General features: G+C 44.1%; 1 protein-coding gene across 5 annotated transcripts in view; it reads right to left on the reverse strand.

The window, feature by feature from the left end:
• The window catches only part of LOC103280468 (tyrosine-protein phosphatase non-receptor type substrate 1), a 236,307-nt gene extending 219,891 nt beyond the window's left edge, over positions 1-16,416 (reverse strand). Inside the window, exons 1-2 of one of the 5 annotated variants that reach the window (XM_008119591.3) lie at positions 14,537-16,416; positions 13,092-13,176 (exon numbers count right to left, since the gene is read on the reverse strand). In XM_008119591.3, coding sequence (XP_008117798.1) covers positions 13,092-13,176; positions 14,537-14,563 — 112 coding nt within the window. In that variant the 5' untranslated portion in view covers positions 14,564-16,416. Of the gene's footprint in view, positions 1-13,091; positions 13,180-13,360; positions 13,489-14,536 lie in introns of those variants that run through there. The other 4 variants (XM_008119594.3, XM_008119590.3, XM_008119592.3 and 1 more) reach the window with 4 other exon arrangements.
• Positions 16,417-16,982: the final 566 nt, after the last annotated feature.

A 16,982-nucleotide genomic window follows, 5' to 3' on the forward strand; every position in this document is an offset into this window, starting at 1 on the left:
GCTGCTTCATCATCCACTGTGACACCGAGTCCTTGGATACTTCCTCATTCCAAACACTGCTGGATGATTTTTATGGTGTCATAAATTAGTTAAATTAGCCTCCCTGCATAAGTGGTACCTAAATTTCCTACTTAATAGATGCAACTATCTTTTGGGTTACTTAGGTCAACAACGAGCAGGGCTATTTTTTATTTTAATTGTCGGGTGCTCACTCCGATAAGGGCTGGCCTCAAACTCATGACCTCTTGGTCATAGTGATTTATTGCAGCAGGCTACTAACCAGCCTGCGCCACATCCACTTGTTGCCTACTAAGACTCCTAAATCCCTTTCATATCTGCTGCTATCAAGGCAGATGTCAAACATTTAGATTTGAAATTTGCCAACTGTATATCTACAGTGTTCCCTCACTTATTGCTGGGGTTAGGTTCCAGGACCACCCGCAATAAGTGAAAATCCGTGAAGTAGGGACACTATATTTATTTTAATATTTATACATTATTTTATTAGTTATATACTATTTTAAGTCTTTATCAACCAATTGTGTGTTGATAAATAACCTTCTTCTTCTCCTGTTGCTGTTTAGGCTCCTTTTCTCTCCCTTTGGTTTCTCCTTCCTCCCTTCCTTAGGCTGTAAATTGTAATTTTTTATGATTTATAATAGTCTTTTAGAGTTTATTGAAAAACCGCAAAACAGCGAATCCGCGAAAAGTGAACTGCGAAGTAGTGAGGGAACACTGTATATGTATATTTTTATGAATGTTTAATGTATTTGATTTTAATCGATTGAATGAACTGTATTATTTTTATATATGTGTTTTATTGTAAGTTGCCCTGAGTCCCCTATTGGGTGAGAAGGGCAGGATACAAATACTGTAATAAAATTAAATAAATAAATAAACAAACATCCTATAGCTGTGCTGGCCAATGTAGTATAGAACGGCACTATTACTTCCCTTGATCTATACACTATATTCCTATAATTGCATTGGCCTTTTTTATCTGCTGCAATAATAAATGAATACATAAACACACACTTGGGCACCACTTGAACTTCCAAGTTCAGAACCAGATCTCCTCTCCAACGTAATTTCAACATTCATCCATCATTCCGCCTCCGAATTTAGTAAAGGTCTTTCTGCCTCCTTCCCAAACAATTGCTTAGCTCCTCCTTATGTACTCTCACTCTAATCTCGAAGGCCCTGGTCTTTTCAACAAAAACACTATGTGTATGTGCGCCTCTATGTGTAGTCCTGCATCTGTTATGATATTGCACCATCTTGGTTATTTATATTTATACAATTTCATACTTCTTCTGCAAAAGGTCAGCACGGCGCCTAAGGAACGCAGACGTGAAATTGCAGAGCGAGAAACAATTGCAAACACGTTGCCAAAAAAAAAGATAATGTAGGCACTAGTCAAATATAACAAACCCACAATTAGCCTCTTCCCTCGGCCCATCCTTGTAAACACGCATAGTAAAACAGAGCCGGTTTTGCCCATCTTGGAGGACGCTTTCAGATAGGCTCAGGAACAGGGACCCTTCGCCATGGCATCCGATGCACTGCTGACTAATAATCCAATTACCAGTCATTGGATAGACCTCAAGTCCCCTTTCTTCTAAATTCAGATTTCTGGCTGACTTGAGTTTAAGGTTTCATCCGGAAACCTTCATAGATTAACCACATTTTGGGAGGCATGCTTAGAAATAGTGCGCCTATCATTTCCTCTCACCGGAGAGCTGAGAAGCAATTACATTTCCCTGCAGTAAATAACAGTAACCTGCAGATCGGTTCGGCACACCTTTCAGTCTACGTCTATTCACAGGAGCGAGAGGTACACAGCTGCTTGGCCATTCTTTGCTCAAAATAATCGTTTGCAAGGTCTAAGCCTCCCCTCCTTCTCAGCCATTTCCCAGGCTACCTTGAATATTTTGCACTTGCTTGCAGCACTCTCCTCCTGCTTTGCATTTGCCAAGAAAACAACACTGAACCTGACTGTTCTCACTGGCAAAGGCCTGTATCTTAAAACACAGATGGAGGTATTTTGACTTGGGGGACACCCACACCTTGAGTAGTACCTTCCAAATGTCTTAGGGTACATCTGCACTGCAGAATGAATGCTGTTTAGTATCACTTGAACCAGCATGGCTCAATGTTATGGTATCATGAGAGTTTTAATTTGGTTGGTCACCAGAGCTCTTTGACAGAGAAGGAGAAACGTCTTGCCAAACTACAACTCCCACGATTCCACAGTTATGAGCCATTGACAGAATTGCAATTGGGGAATCTTGTTTAACAACATTTCGTGTGGCTGTCTGTTGGGGGAAATGTGGTTAGAGACATGGAAACGACTAAACCTTGAGATTACCAGTGGTTACACTGTAAAGCCCTAGTTCCTTTAAAACAAGATGAAGTGGATCTAACTTGTGTATGGACAGAACTATCTCAGGGTGCATCTACACTGAAGAATTAATGCAGTTTGATAGTACTTTAACTGCCCCAGCTCAGTGCTATGGAATTCTGGAAGTTGTAATTTTACAAGGTCTTGAGCCTTCCTGCCAAGGATTTCATAGCATTGGGCCATGGCAGTTAAAGTTGTGTCAAACTGCATTCATTCTACAGTGTAGATGCAGCCTATGACTTTGGAGGCCAGAGTTCAAGTCCCTGCTCGGATATGGAAACTATTGGGTGTTTGTGGGCAGGTCACACTTTCTCGGCCTCAGAGGGAACCTCTTCTGTACCAATCTTGCAAAGAAAATCCCGCATTTGGTTTGCTGTAAGGTTGTCATAGGTCAGAAATGACTTCAAGGCATACAACAACAACAACAACAACAACAACAACAACAAGTCAAAATTAAGCCTGAGATACCAGGGCTAAAAACTGAGATATAGGGATGATTGATTGTGATGGCACAAAAGCAAACCCTGGTGATGTTATTTAGCATGGTTCTTTCAGCATCAACCACTAGGAATCACAGATCTCAGAGTCTGGACCTTATCCCCAGACAGAAAGAGAAGAATCTCAGGGTGAGAGAGCTACCTTGAAAGGTATGCACATCTCATTTGTTAGACTTGCATATTATCTGAATGACATATTCTGCAAAATGGTGTTCAAACCTTATTGTGCTTAATAAAATCTCTCCTTGTGACATATCACTCTGTTCCCACACCCCATCCTATGATGAAGGGTCGTTCCTTGATCCCAGGATTTAAATCTTAGAGAGGTATTTTCCCCAGAGTGACTCCATGTTTACTTCCAGTGGAAGTATACTATAGAACCACTTTGGAGGGCTTAGAAAATTCCTAGGGAGGACATATTTTGTTGGATGTGGGTATGTGACACTGTGGGTATGAGGATCATATTGTTAGCAGGATCATAATGGGTGTATAGGGTTGCAAATTCTGTCTTGGCTACAGATTAGGTTAGTCCTGAGTGTCCTCTTTAGAACTAAGCCTGAACTTAAGACAAGACAGCATCCAAATCAGTTCTCTAATCAGTGAAGTGAGATGCTAAGCAAGTTGGCAGATTGTGATGCAAACCTTGGAGGACCTTAAAACTCCAGTAACCTTTGTGCAATGGCGGAAAATGACTTTGCAAGGAGGCACTATAACCTTAAGGGAAACCTGCAAGGTGATTCTGCTCAGGCCAAAATCACAACAATTGGCAAAGCTTAGCTAGATTTCCTAAGAGAGCTTCAATTTTGCAAAGTAGTGTTTATTTTGTGTTGTCAAAGGTTTTCATGACCGGAATCACTGGGTTGCTGTGAGTTTTCTGGGCTGTATGGACATGTTCCATCCTGGAAAACTCACAGGAACCCAGTGTTTACTTTACCCTAAATTTATTTATTTATTTATTTATTTATTTATTTATTTATAGCATTTATATTCCGCCCTCTTCACCCCAAAGGGGACTCAGGGCGGATCACATTACACATGTAGGCAAACATTCAATGCCTTTTAACATAGAACAAAGAAAAGACAAAGATAGGCTCCGAGCGGGCCTCGAACTCATGACCTCCTGGTCAGAGTGATTCATTGCAGCTGGTTACAGCTGGCTTGCTCTCCAGTCTGCGCCACAGCCCGAGCCTAATTCTTTTTCCAAACCTTGTAGGTTTCCTGACATGTTTAGCCAGTGTAATTCGATCAGAAGAAAAATCACTAAATCCCTTGCTACCACTACGAAGGCATCAAAGGGGGTGCCATGACCAAAGAGGCCCTGCTGTTGGGACTGCCAAAATCACCTCAAAGGCATTCATTTATATCTCCCATCAGTTGGAGCATTTCTGTTTGAACCAAAGGCATTTACACAAGAGAGGGGATAAATGGACTATCAGTGCATCTACATTGTAGAATTAATGCAGTTTGGCACCACTTTAGCTGCCATGGCACAATGTTACGGACTCATGAGAATAATTTGGTGAGACACCAGTACTATTGGGCAGAAGTCTAAAGAGCTTGTAAAACTACAACTCCTACTATTCTATAGTATAGAGCCAAGGCAGTAAAGGTGGTATCAGAGGGCATTAATTCTACACTGATGAACCCCAATTCTGCCTGACTTGGATCAACATGGCATCTATTGGGGAGTAGGCACGAATCACTCATCATGCCTCACCCGCCATGCCTTCCAACAGACACATTTACACATTCAGCTCCACGTATGCAATAGGAGTGAATCAGCTCCAGAGAACTACAGGGAAGAGAGTGAGAAAGCAAATTGAGGAAAATTCTGCGGATGTTTAACCTACAGAGAGACTAGAATTAGGAGATGATGCCGACAGTTTGTATCTACAGCTATGTAGTAGGGCACAAGGAAGAAGGGAGGAGAGAAGTCAAAAAAAGAGGAGAGTAAGAGCAGCTGCACAGAGCTTGGCATCGGAGACTTGAGTCACCTGGATTTTTCCCCAGCCATTAATTCACTACAAAGCCCTAGGGAAGTCACACACTCACTTGACTCAGAATCATAGAATCATAGAGGTGGAAGAGACCATATGGGCCATCTAGTTCAACCCCATTCTACCATGCAGGAAAAGCACAATCAAAGGGCCCTTGATTGATGGCCATCCAGCCTCTGTTTAAAAGCCTCCAAGGAAGGAGTTTCCACTACATTCCGAGGCAGAGAGTTCCACTGTTGAGGGTTTACACTTGTTAGTGCCTGCAACAAGAACACAACTCCTTCTGGTCAGGAAGTTCTTCCTAATGTTCAAGTGGAATCTCCTTTCCTCTAATTTGAACCCATTGCTCCATTGAGTCCTAGTTTCCAAGGCATCAGAAAACAAACCTGCTCCCTCTTCCTTATGACATCCTTTCACATATTTATAAATGGCTCTCATGTCTCCTCTCATCTGTCTCTTCTGCAGGCTAAACATGCCCAGCTCTTTAAGCCGCTCCTCATAGGTATTCATGGTCTCCAGACCTTTGATCATTTTAGTTGCGCTCCCCTGGACACCTTCCAGCTTGTTAATATATCTTTTGGACATATACATATATCTTGTGCACATAATTGGGCACTGTCTTCCAGGTAAAGAGGTCTGACCAAAGCAGAATAGAGAGGCACTATGACTTCCCTTGATCTAGACACAAGACTCCTTCTGATGCAGCCTAAAATCCCATTGACTTTTTAGCTGCTGCATCACACTGTTGGCTCATGTTCAGCTTGTTGTCCATGAAGACTCCAAGATCTTTCTCACACAGACTATTGTTGAGCCACACATCATCAATCCTATATCTTTGCATTTCATTTTTTCTGCCTAAGTGTACATTTGCCCTTCTTGATATTCATTTTGTTATTTTTGGCACAGTTCTCTAATCTGTTAAGGTCCCTTTGAATCCTTCTTAATTTTTTCGACACCACTTTTTAGCAATGGCTTCATGCTTAGGGACCCTGGGTGTTGTATTTTGGCAAGGCAACAATCATCAGGAGACAAGAAGCATGTTATACCAAAACACAGACTCACCTTTAAAGAAATTGAATACTCTGTTTCTCTTAATTTGTGTGGAGTGGGTTTGTGTTTACATAGGGTTTCTTGTTGCAATGATAGCTTTGTAGTTATGATCTCATCCATGCCTAATTCAGTGATGACAGTAGCAATGTTACTACAAGATACAATGTTCTTTCTAAAAGCGTCTATGCACATGGTGATTCTTCATTATAATGGGCAGCTGAGCTTTATGAAAACATAGGTTAAGTGGGTTGCTGTGAGTTTTCATGTTTCAGAAGTATTCTCTCATAACAGTTCCCCCACATCTATGGCAGGCATCCTCAGAGGTTGTGAGGTCTGCTGGAAACTAGGCAAGTGGAGTTTACATATATATCTGTGAAATGTCCAGAGTGGGAGAAAGAACCCTTGTCTGTTTGAGGTTAGTGTGAAATTTGCAATTGGCCACTTTGATTAGCATTGAAAGGCCTTGCAGCTTCAAAGCCTGGCTGCTTCCTGTTAGGCTACGTGTTTGTGTACCTAAGGTGGAAAGATAATTTTTCATTCAAAGAGAAAAAAATCAAGCTCTCCAACAATTATAAAACGTTCATGGAAAGAACAGTTGACCAATGAAAAATTGGCCTAATTTCCCCATTGTATTCAATGTTCAAATTGTGCAGAAATGTATATGTGAGGAAAAACCCATAGACCTTTCCCAATGCAAAAGAAAGGTTTCTGCACAGGAAATGTTTTCTTTGTACAGAATGGATTTCTGTGCAGAAAAAGGAGTTTCCTTTGAGGAAAATGAGTTTTCTCTACAGAAGATACAGAAATCTCATTTTCCTGTACTGAAAGAAGTTTTCCTGGAAAAAAAAACACAATTTCTTGTGTAGGTAACGTAATTTCTCCATAGAAAGCACTGTTTCCTATGCAGAAAATCTGATTCCCACATCAAAGACAAATTCCTTCCCCTTGGAAGAATATGCAAGTTTTTCTGTACAGAACAGATGCTCCAGAAAAGCTTCCGGATGTTCATACATGTGGCAAATATTGTGGGGGAATACAGTGTTCCCTCACTACTTTGCGGTTCACATTTCACGGATTTGCTGTTTTGCGGTTTTTCAATAAACTCTAAAAGATTATTATAAATCATATAAAATTACAATTTACAGCCTAAGGAAGGGAGGAAAGAGAAGCTGAAGAGAGAGAAAAGGAGGCCAAGCGGCAACGGGAGGAGAAGGAGGCGATTTATCAACACATGATTGGTTGATAAAGACTTAAAATAATGTATAAGTATTGAAATAAATATAGTGTCCCTACTTCGCGGATTTTCACTTATTGCGGGTAGTCCTGGAACGTAACAACCATGATTAGTGAGGGAACACTGTATTACATTTCTCAGTGGAGAGAAAACTGGTTTATATATTAATCCTTGCTTATAAGAATGAACTAGAATCATAGAATCCTAGAGTTGGAAAGACCTCACAAGCCATCCAGTCTAATCCCATTCTGCCAAGAAACAGGAAAATTACATTCAAAGAACACCCGACAGACGGCCATCCAGCCTCTGCTTAAAAACTTCCAAAGAAGGAGCCTCCACCACACTCTGGGGCAGAGAGTTCCACTTCTGAACAGCTTTCACAGTGAGGAAGTTCTTCCTCATGTTCAGGTGGAATCTCCTTTCCTGTAATTTGAACCCATTGCTCCACTGAGTCCTAGTTTCCAGGGCAGCAGAAAACAAGCTTGCTCCCTCCTCCCTATGACTTCCCCTCACATATTTATACATGGCTCTTACCATGTCTCCTCTCAGCCTTCTCTTTTGTAGGCTAAACATACCCAGTTCTTTAAGCCACTCCTCATAGGGCTTGTTCTCCAGGCCCTTGATCCTTTTAGTTTCCCTCCTCTGGACACATTCCAGTTTAGAGTCAACATCTCCCTTCAATTGCAGTGCCCAGAATTGGACACAGTGTGATTCCAGATGTGGTCTAACCAAAGCTGAATAGAGACGTGACATGACTTCCCTGGATCATGCAGGCCAAAATCCAAAATTCATGCAGGCCATCGTTTTTTTTGTTTTTGTTTTTGTTTTTTGCCATCACAATGTAGGCTCATGTTTAACTTGTTGTCCATGATGAGTCCAAGATCTTTTCCCACTAGTTGAGGATTTACAATGGTGAGTGACTGCAACAAGAACACAACTCCTTGCTGTTTTATGTCTTGCCATCGTGGGGAGATATACTACAGATGACGTAATAGGATTGTTTAAACATGCCCTTTTAAAGACCAGGATATATCGTACCCATTTGGGCATCTTAAGGGCATATACTTGTGTGCTGGGTAGATATTTACTTTAGGAAACATCATTTCTTCAGTAGTGTCAGTGTGCCAGACCGCTCTTCAACCCAAGGAGGGGCTCCTTGGAAAGTTTAATCCAAACGTTAAATATCTTTAAGTGGAATTGTGAGGCCAGAGAGCCACCGGCCTACAATGCCAATTAGCTATGGCCCGATGGACAGCTCTCTGCAAGCCAAGGAAAGCTATGGAGTCCTCAATTTGAAAACTTTCCAAGAAAAGAGGTTGGAGACGGACAGGACGGCATGTATAGGATATCCTCTCGCCTTTGGGCACTTGTCGGAGAAAGGCAGCCAGCTGGATCTCAGCCAGTCCTCCAATTAACCTGCCGCTTCCTTGCAAGCGCCAGGTAAAACAAGAGGAAACCAATCTCCCCATTGGAAAAATGGGGCACTGAGGTTCGGAGGCAGATTTCGCCAAATGCAAATATAACTGCAATGGGTTTATTGGGGGCTGGAGGAATGGTGGAGGTCTTCTTCAAGACACCAGATCATTAAAATACAAAGAGACACAAAGCTATTAAGAATCCAAACTCAATGCATCTTAGATATCCACTATGATGGACTTTGGGTTCATCTACACCAGGCATGGGCAAACTTGGGCCCTCCAAGTGTTTTGGACTCCAACTCCCACCATTCCTAACAGCCTCAGGCCCTTTCCAGGAAAGTGCCTGAGGCTGTTAGGAATGGTGGGAGTTGGAGCCCAAAACACCTGGAGGGGCCAACTTTGTCCATGCTTGATCGACATTATAGAATTATTGCAGTATGATGCCACTTCATTGCCACAATGCTATGGAATCCTGGTAGTTGTAATTTTACAAGCTCTTTAGTCTTCTTTGCCTAAAGAGTTTTGGTTCCTCACCAAACTACAACTCCCATGATTCCATAGCATTGAGCCATGCGAGTTAAGGTGTTTTCAAACCGCATTCATTCAATGCACTCCAAGGCACACAGCACAAAAGAGACAAATGCATTCAAATAGGATCTTTTGCTGTTCTTGGGTGCATCCACTAAAGAATTAATACAGTTTGACATCATGTTAACTGTCATGGTTCAATGCTAAGGAATCCTGGGAATTGTAGTTTGGTACTCTTTGGTAGGAGCCCCGGTGGCGCAGTGTGTTAAAGCACTGAGCTGCTGAACTTGCAGACTGAAAGGTCACGGGTTCGAATCTGGGGAGCGGAGTGAGCTCCTGCTGTTAGCTCCAGCTTCTGCCAACCTAGCAATTTGAAAACATACAAATGTGAGTAGATCAATAGGTACTGCTCCGGCGGGAAGGTAAACTGCGCTCCATGCAGTCATGCCAGCCACATGACCTTGGAGGTGTCTACGGGCAACGCCAGCTCTTCGGCTTAGAAATGGAGATGAGCACCAACCCCCAGAGTCAGACACGACTGGACTTAACATCAGGGAAAACCTTTACCTTTAACTACCCTTCGGCAGAGCAGGCTAAATGGCACGTAAAATTATAACTACCAGGATCCCATAGCTTTGAGGTGTGACACTTAAAGTGGTCTCATACTACATTAATTTTATAGTGTAGATGGATCCTAAGACTCGGGAATGGAAACCCTTTGATCTCAGGCAATTGTACTCTCTTGACCTCAAAGGAAGGCAATGACAACTCCTCTCTGAACAAATTGGGTCAGGAAAACCCTGTGATGGGTTCATCTTAAGGTTACTATACATTGAAATGACTTGCAGGAAAACAACAACATCCTCTAAGTCTCACAAGTACGTTATATAAGAGGCAAAAGATCCAAGGGCAACCTCAGACACGGTTCAGCCAAAATCTTGTTTTCTAGGCTTGGCCAAAGAACAAACCTTTCTGTTTGACAGCTTTGGTCTCCAGAATATGAATAGAACCACTGATTCCAAGGAACAGTTGAGAGATGAAAGGAAGGTGGGCACAACTGTAGCAGTTTGATTCCTTTTAAACAATCTTGGCATTGTCCTATGGGTAAATGGATTTGTAGTTTCATCTACTAGTAAGAATTAGCTAGACTTTCCCTCTGGCACAGCAGGCTAAGTCTCTCCCCATTCTATAAATCCCAGGATTCCACAGAACGGAACAGTAGGAGTTAAAGTAGTATCAAAGTGTGATAATTTATTTATTTATTTATTTATTTCAATTATTTATACCCCACCCTTCTCACCCGAGGGGACTCAGGGCGGCTTACAGTGGCAATTGATGCCGTTACACTGATATACAATAAACTAAAATGATTAAAACAGTTAAAACAGTCATAAAATAGTCATAAAATAGTCATAATTTGGTAGTCTGGCTACATCCATGGAACACATTGGAAGGCGATGATATTTACAACCTTAACCCTTTCTGTCTTTTTAGGTAAAGTAGCCATTTCAACAAGAATCATAGAATCATAGAATTGGAAAAGACCTCATGGGCCATCCAGTCCAACCCCCTACTAAAAAGCAGGAAAATCTCATTCCAAGCACCCCTGACAGATGGCCCTTTAGCCTCTGCTTAAAAGCCTCTAAAGAAGGAGCCTCCACCACACTTCGCGGCAGAGAGTTCCACTGCTGAACAGCCCTCACAGTGAGGAAGTTCTTCCTGATGTTCAGGTGTAATCCTTTCCTGTAGTTTGAAGCCATTGTTCCACGTCCTAGTTTCCAGGGCAGCAGAAAACAAGCTTGCTCCGTCCTCCCTATGACTTCCCCTCACATATTTATACATGGCTATCATGTCTCCTCTCAGCCTTCTCTTCTGCAGGCTAAACAAGCCCAGCTCTTTAAGCCACTCCTCATAGGGCTTGTTCTCCAGACCCTTGATCATTTTAGTCATCCTCCTCTGGACACTTTCTAGCTTGTCAACATCTCCCTTCAATTGCGGTCCCCAGAGAACAATACTGGAAGCAGAATCTGTAAATCTTGCTTTGGGGGTACATCAACCCCCACAATATCGAGCTGAAAAGGGGATTCTGGGAGTTGTAGTTTCAAAATAAAACATTGCTAGACTCTGACATGAACACAGCGATGTTGTGCCAGCTTATGCTGATTGACACACTGTAAAGCAAAACTGTTGACTGCCTCTTAAATATCCTCAAAATCATACTTTGGTGAGCATCCAATATCAGTTCCAGAACTAGAGAAAACTCTCATGGTGAGACATTGGCAGCAGATTGAGCCCTCTTGGGTGGTTACTCCCAGTGAATCATGAGGCTGCAGCGAACAGAAACGGTGGTCTCTAAAACATATAGGCCCTGAGTTGCCCTGGGCTTTGCAACCCTTTGCAATCTGCTCCTGATAACAGTCCAAGTACAACACTGGCATTTAACATATCATGGAATATTAACATCAGGATTGTCCACACCATAGCATTTCCATCATCTATGCACAGTTGTGAAAACTGGACAATGAACCAAGCTGAAAGGGAGAGAGTCAACATATTTGAAATATAGAGCTGGAGGATAGCCCTGCAGATCCTGTGGATTGCCAAAACCACCAACATAGGGGTTCTCAAACCTGAGCCCTCCTTAGAAACCAAGATGACTAAAACGAGGGTTTTGTACTTTGGATATTATTTCTATCAGCCTTTATTTATACACTACAAGTAAAGAGAGAACACAGTTCCCAGCCTTTTGGTCCCGTACAAGGCAGCACACAAATGCAACAAATAATAAACAGAGCCATATAGCTTGGAAACCACTCGACACCCCAAATAAACAAATAAGTTTGCAATCTAACTAATCAAGCTTGGCAAGGAGGAAGGCAGCCAAAACAGAGGAATCGACTTAACCAAGGAAACCACAGTGCTGGGTTTGAAAGACCTGGGAAAAGGACTCTCATTTATAGGGATGCTATAAATCAAAGGTCTCCTAATTCATAGGGATGCCATAAGCTGGAGTTGACTTGTCAGCAATGAATCACAACACTACAGAGGTGAATAGATTCAACACAGTCCTGAGTTTGCAAAACCTGAGGCAGGGCTGTTGATAACAGGGAGAGGTGGACATCTCTGATTCATAAGGACATCGTAAGCCGAAGCTGACTTGGCACTGATAAACCACACGGCAACATTGGGGCAATGCCAGTCCACCTTATATGGGAACCATATGGCAATGCACAAAAAATGCTCTCTGTTTGTTGGAAAGCCATGGGCGGACGTGGCAGAGATGGTCATCACGGCCATCGTCACCTCCTTAATTCGATAACAAACTCACAAGATAAGGCGCCTTATCTCCCCAGTCTCTTTCCGCTCTGTGCCTCCTTGGCTGGTATGCTCAGTGGGGAAAGGGCACCTCCTCATCATCCATTGCGCAAATGCCAGATGGACTCCACAGTGTCCCCATCGCCAGCTCTGCCCCCACCTTTCCCAGGCTTGGCACCTCCTTGCCTCTAAAAACCTTCTGCCTTTTCCTTTGGCACCAAAGAGAATATTGCCTTCCGCATGCGGGCACCAAAACATAAGCACCAAAGCATTTTATTTTCCAAAATTTATTCCAAAATTGGATGGTAGAAACTCATCCACTCTGTATTTACTCCGAAAGAGGGTCCCTTCGACCCGAAAAAGCAAACCCATGCAGCAGCAAACCAGAAACGAGGAGTCAAAACAAAACAAAAAAGCCCTAATAAGAAATACACTTTGCTTGTTACACAAGAGGGGAGATTTTGGAAGGAAGCAAAAGAGAAGGATTATACAAGTGGAGAGATGCTGAGAATAAGTCCAGGAGGAGAACAACAAGGAGGGGGCAGATCAAAGTCAAAACCAAGAGATGCATCCTTTTGTTGAAGACAAGAGGGGGAAAAACCCCAAACAAACAAACCCACAAGTAAATGCATAAACTCCGAAGAGCCTTACCTGACCATCTCGAAAGCAGCAGTGGTACCCAGAAGCAAACCAGCAGACCTTTGGAATAAATGCCCGGAGCGTCCATGTTCATCTGCTACTGGAGGGGAACCGGGAGAAAAGAAGAGAGGGGCAGGGAAGGAGAGAGAGAGAAAAGAGTTGCATGAAACAGAAGAAGAGAGGGCTGTTTTGTGCAAGGCAAGCTCTCCTCTTTTTGGCGGTGTGAAGGGCAGATGAATCAGGGGAGGGAGGGAGGGAGGGGAGGAGAAGCACACACATACATACATACGACATCACAAGTCCATCCCCAAAATGAGGAAACCAGCCCCACTCCGCTTCCTCTGTCAACATAGGAAGAAAAGAAGAAGGAGGGGGAGAAGAAGAAGAAGAAAAGGGGAGGAGGGAAGGAAGGGAAGAAAGAGCCGCCAAGCCCTGCCCCAACCTATTTTTACCAGCTGATGAATCAGAACTTTGCCACCCTTCCTTCCCTTTCAGATAAGGAAGGGCTTGAAAATTAAATATATGTTGTGCTGTCAAAGGCTTTCATGGGTTGCTGTGAGTTTTCTGGGCTGTCTGGCCATGTTCCCAAAGCATTCTTTTCTGATGTTTCATCCACATCTATGGCAGGCATCCTCAGAGATGGTGAGGTCTGTTGGAAACTAAACAGGTGGGGTTTAAATATCTGTGGAATAATGTCCAGGGTGGGAGAAAGAACTCTGGTCTGTTGGAGGAAAGTGTGAATGTTGCAATTGGCCACCTTGATTAGCATTGAATGGCCCTGCAGTTTCAAGTCTGGCTGATTCCTGTCAGGGGAATATACCTCACAACCTCTGAGGATGCCTGCCATAGATGTGGGTGAAACATCAAGAGAGAATGCTTTTGGAACATGGCCAGGCAGCTCTGAAAACTCTCAGCAACCCAGTGATTCCAGCCATGAAAACCTTCGGCAATACAATACATACACTCCTTTTTTCAATGGGGTATATTGTTCTACACTTCTGTTATCAAGGATGAGAAAATGTGTGATGACCTTGTCTCTCGTTACTCTGTTCCCTATTAGCTGATGGCCAAGTGCAACATTCACACTTGTCTCAAACAGACAAGAGTTCTTTCTCCCACCATGGATATTATTCCACAGATATATAAACCCCACTTGCCTAGTTTCCAACAGACTTCACAACCTCTGAGGATGCCTGCCATAGATGTGGGTGAAACGTCAGGAGAGAATGCTTCTGGAGCATGGCCACACAGCCTGGAAAACTCACAGCAACCTAGTAAATATATTTTCTTTTTAAAAAGGAGGAGGTGGCATTTGTGTGTGGAGGGGGGAAGGGTGCCTGCATGGAATAGGGGAGAGAAGAGCACATGATGCACGGCCAAGTCTGCAACACCCTTGAGCATGTCTGGCAAGACACGTACACAAACACAGGAAGAGAGAGAGATTGGTGCCCACTCACCTGGCAGAACATTGATGCGCAGCGCATAGATTTGTTGGCATACACTCTGGGGAGTTTTGCGGGGAGAGTAATGAGAGCCAAAGGGGGGTTGCAGAGAGGTCCTTGGGTTGAGTCACTCACATGCCAAAGCTGGGGAGGAGAGGGATGCTCCTTTCTTGTCCCTTATTTGTCTTTCTCTTGCAGGAGGATCTTCCCCAGGAAAGCCAAAAAGGCAGCAGGAGGGCAAAGGCAGAGCAAAAATGGGGCGAGAAAAGGGAAGGGACGAAGAAGGGTCTGTCTTCTCTCTGCCAGACTATTTTTCTTCCTCTTGCAGGAGAAATCCTCTCCAAGAAAGTGCCAAAGGGTGCCAAGGCAAGCTCTCCAATCCCTAAGTAGGGAAAAAGAGAAGGAGGAAAGGTCTTTTTCTCTTCTCAGTGCCCTTTCTTAGGGTCTGTCTTTTCTATGCCAGACAATTTTTTTTCCTCTTGTAGGAGAAATCCTCCCCAAGAAAGTGCCAAAGGGTGCCAAGGCAGGCTCTCCAATCCCTTTGGAGCCTGAGAGAAGGAGGAAAGGTCTTCTTCTCTTCTCAGTGCCCTTTCTTAGGGTCTGTCTTCTCTCCACCAGACAATTTTTCTTCCTCTTGCAGGAGAAATCCTCCCCCAAAAAGTGCCAAGGCAAGCTCTCAATCCCTTTGGAGCCTGAGAGAAGGAGGAAAGGTCTTCTTCTCTCCTCAGTGCCCTTTCTTAGGGTCTGTCTTCTCTCCACCAGACAATTTTTCTTCCTCTTGCAGGAGAAATCCTCCCCCAAAAAGTGCCAAGGCAAGCTCTCCAATCCCTTTGGAGCCTGAGAGGAGGAGGAAAGGTCTTCTTCTCTTCTCAGTGCTCTTCCTTCTTCCTCTTGCAGGAGAAGAAAGCAGAGAAGGTGCCAGGCGTACCAGCCTGGGAACTAAGCTTTCTCCAAGGGGCAGAAGGAAGAGTCTTCTCCAGCAGTGCCCTCTTCTTCGTCTTCCAAAGAGAGATCTTCTTCTTCCCCAAGGGGGTAGCAGGGTAAAGTGTCCCTCCTGGCAGGCTACCAAGAGAAGGAGAAGGCGACCAAGGGGGCGGGCGAGGGTGGGCGAAGGGTCTGCTCTCCTCCTCAGCTGCCCGCCTTCTTCTCCGGCTCTGCTCCCGCGCTGCCCCCGCCGCCGTTGCCGTTGCCTAGCATTGAGGGGCCTCCGGCTTTCTTTTCACAATTCAGGAGGAAAGAAAAGGGGCTCCTTTGGGGGGGATCGGGAGGGAGGAGGTCTGTGTCCAGTGCCCTCCCCAGACCAAGCTTTCCCCGTGAGTTCTGGACCCGAGAGAGCGGAGGATGGAAAGAAGAATATCGGAGAAAGAAGCGGCGGGGTGCGAGTCTTGTTGTCGGTCCTGTCCTCTCCCTCCCGGCCGACTTGTTTTGTTGTGAGGGCTCTTTCTCTCTCTTTTTCTTTCTTCCTTTCTTTTTGGTAAGGTCACCCCTGCCTGGCTGGCATCAGCCGCACATGGGAGGAGGGGGGGCCTTAAGGTGGGCTGGAAGGGATGCGGAGCCGGCTTCGGGAAAAGGGGAAAGAAGGGGGGAAGAGGACCCCCGCCCGCCTTGGAGGCTCTTTTGGGAGGGAGGGGGAGGAGGTGAGAGGCAAGAAGAAAGCAAAGAGGAGAGGAGGAAAAGAGGAGGCAGAGCAAAGAGAAGAGGGGAAGGAGGAGAGCAGGAAAAGAAGGGGGAAGGCAGGAGGAAAAGGAGGAGGTCAAGCAGGAAAAGAAAGCAGAAAGGAAAGAGGAGGAGGAGTAGGAAGAGAAAAGGAGGAGGAAGATATACAGGAGGGAAAGAAGGAGGCAGGGAAGGAAAAAAAGGAGGGAAGAAAAAGGCAGGGAGGGTGAAAAGGAGACCTTCTTTCTTTATTTACTCTATATACCGCCTTTCATGCCCCTCGGGGGGAATCAAGGCGGTTTACAGCATATTCATGGCAGAAATTCAGTGCCAGCATACATATAGGACCTCATCACACTAGAGCAGTGATTGCCAACGTGGGACATGAGAGAAGCCTCCCACAAGGATGATAAAACATCCGGGCGTCCTCTGGGCAACGTCCTTGCAGACAGCCAATTCTCTCACACCAGAAGCAACTTGCAGTTTCTCAAGTCGCTCCTGACACAGAAAAAAAAATTGCCAAAGTGGACACTACTGCCCCCTGGTGGACACTGCAGCGATCCAGGGGGGCGGTGATGGCCACAGGTGCATTTTTTTGGTATTACCTTTTTATTCTGAGTTCAAAAAATAGTTTCATAATTTCAAACTTCAAATTTTCTAATTTACACCTTTCTTTACTATGTTTTACGAAAAAGGTAGAAACATTAATACATATATCTTTCTGTTTAATTGCTATTAAAAAAATTTAAAAAATTATTTCCAGGGGGCGCTGAGTAATATTTTTTCTGGAAAGGGGGCGGTGGGC

The sequence above is a fragment of the Anolis carolinensis genome, chromosome 4 (assembly GCF_035594765.1).
Source record: "Anolis carolinensis isolate JA03-04 chromosome 4, rAnoCar3.1.pri, whole genome shotgun sequence".
Lineage (NCBI taxonomy): Eukaryota > Metazoa > Chordata > Lepidosauria > Squamata > Dactyloidae > Anolis > Anolis carolinensis.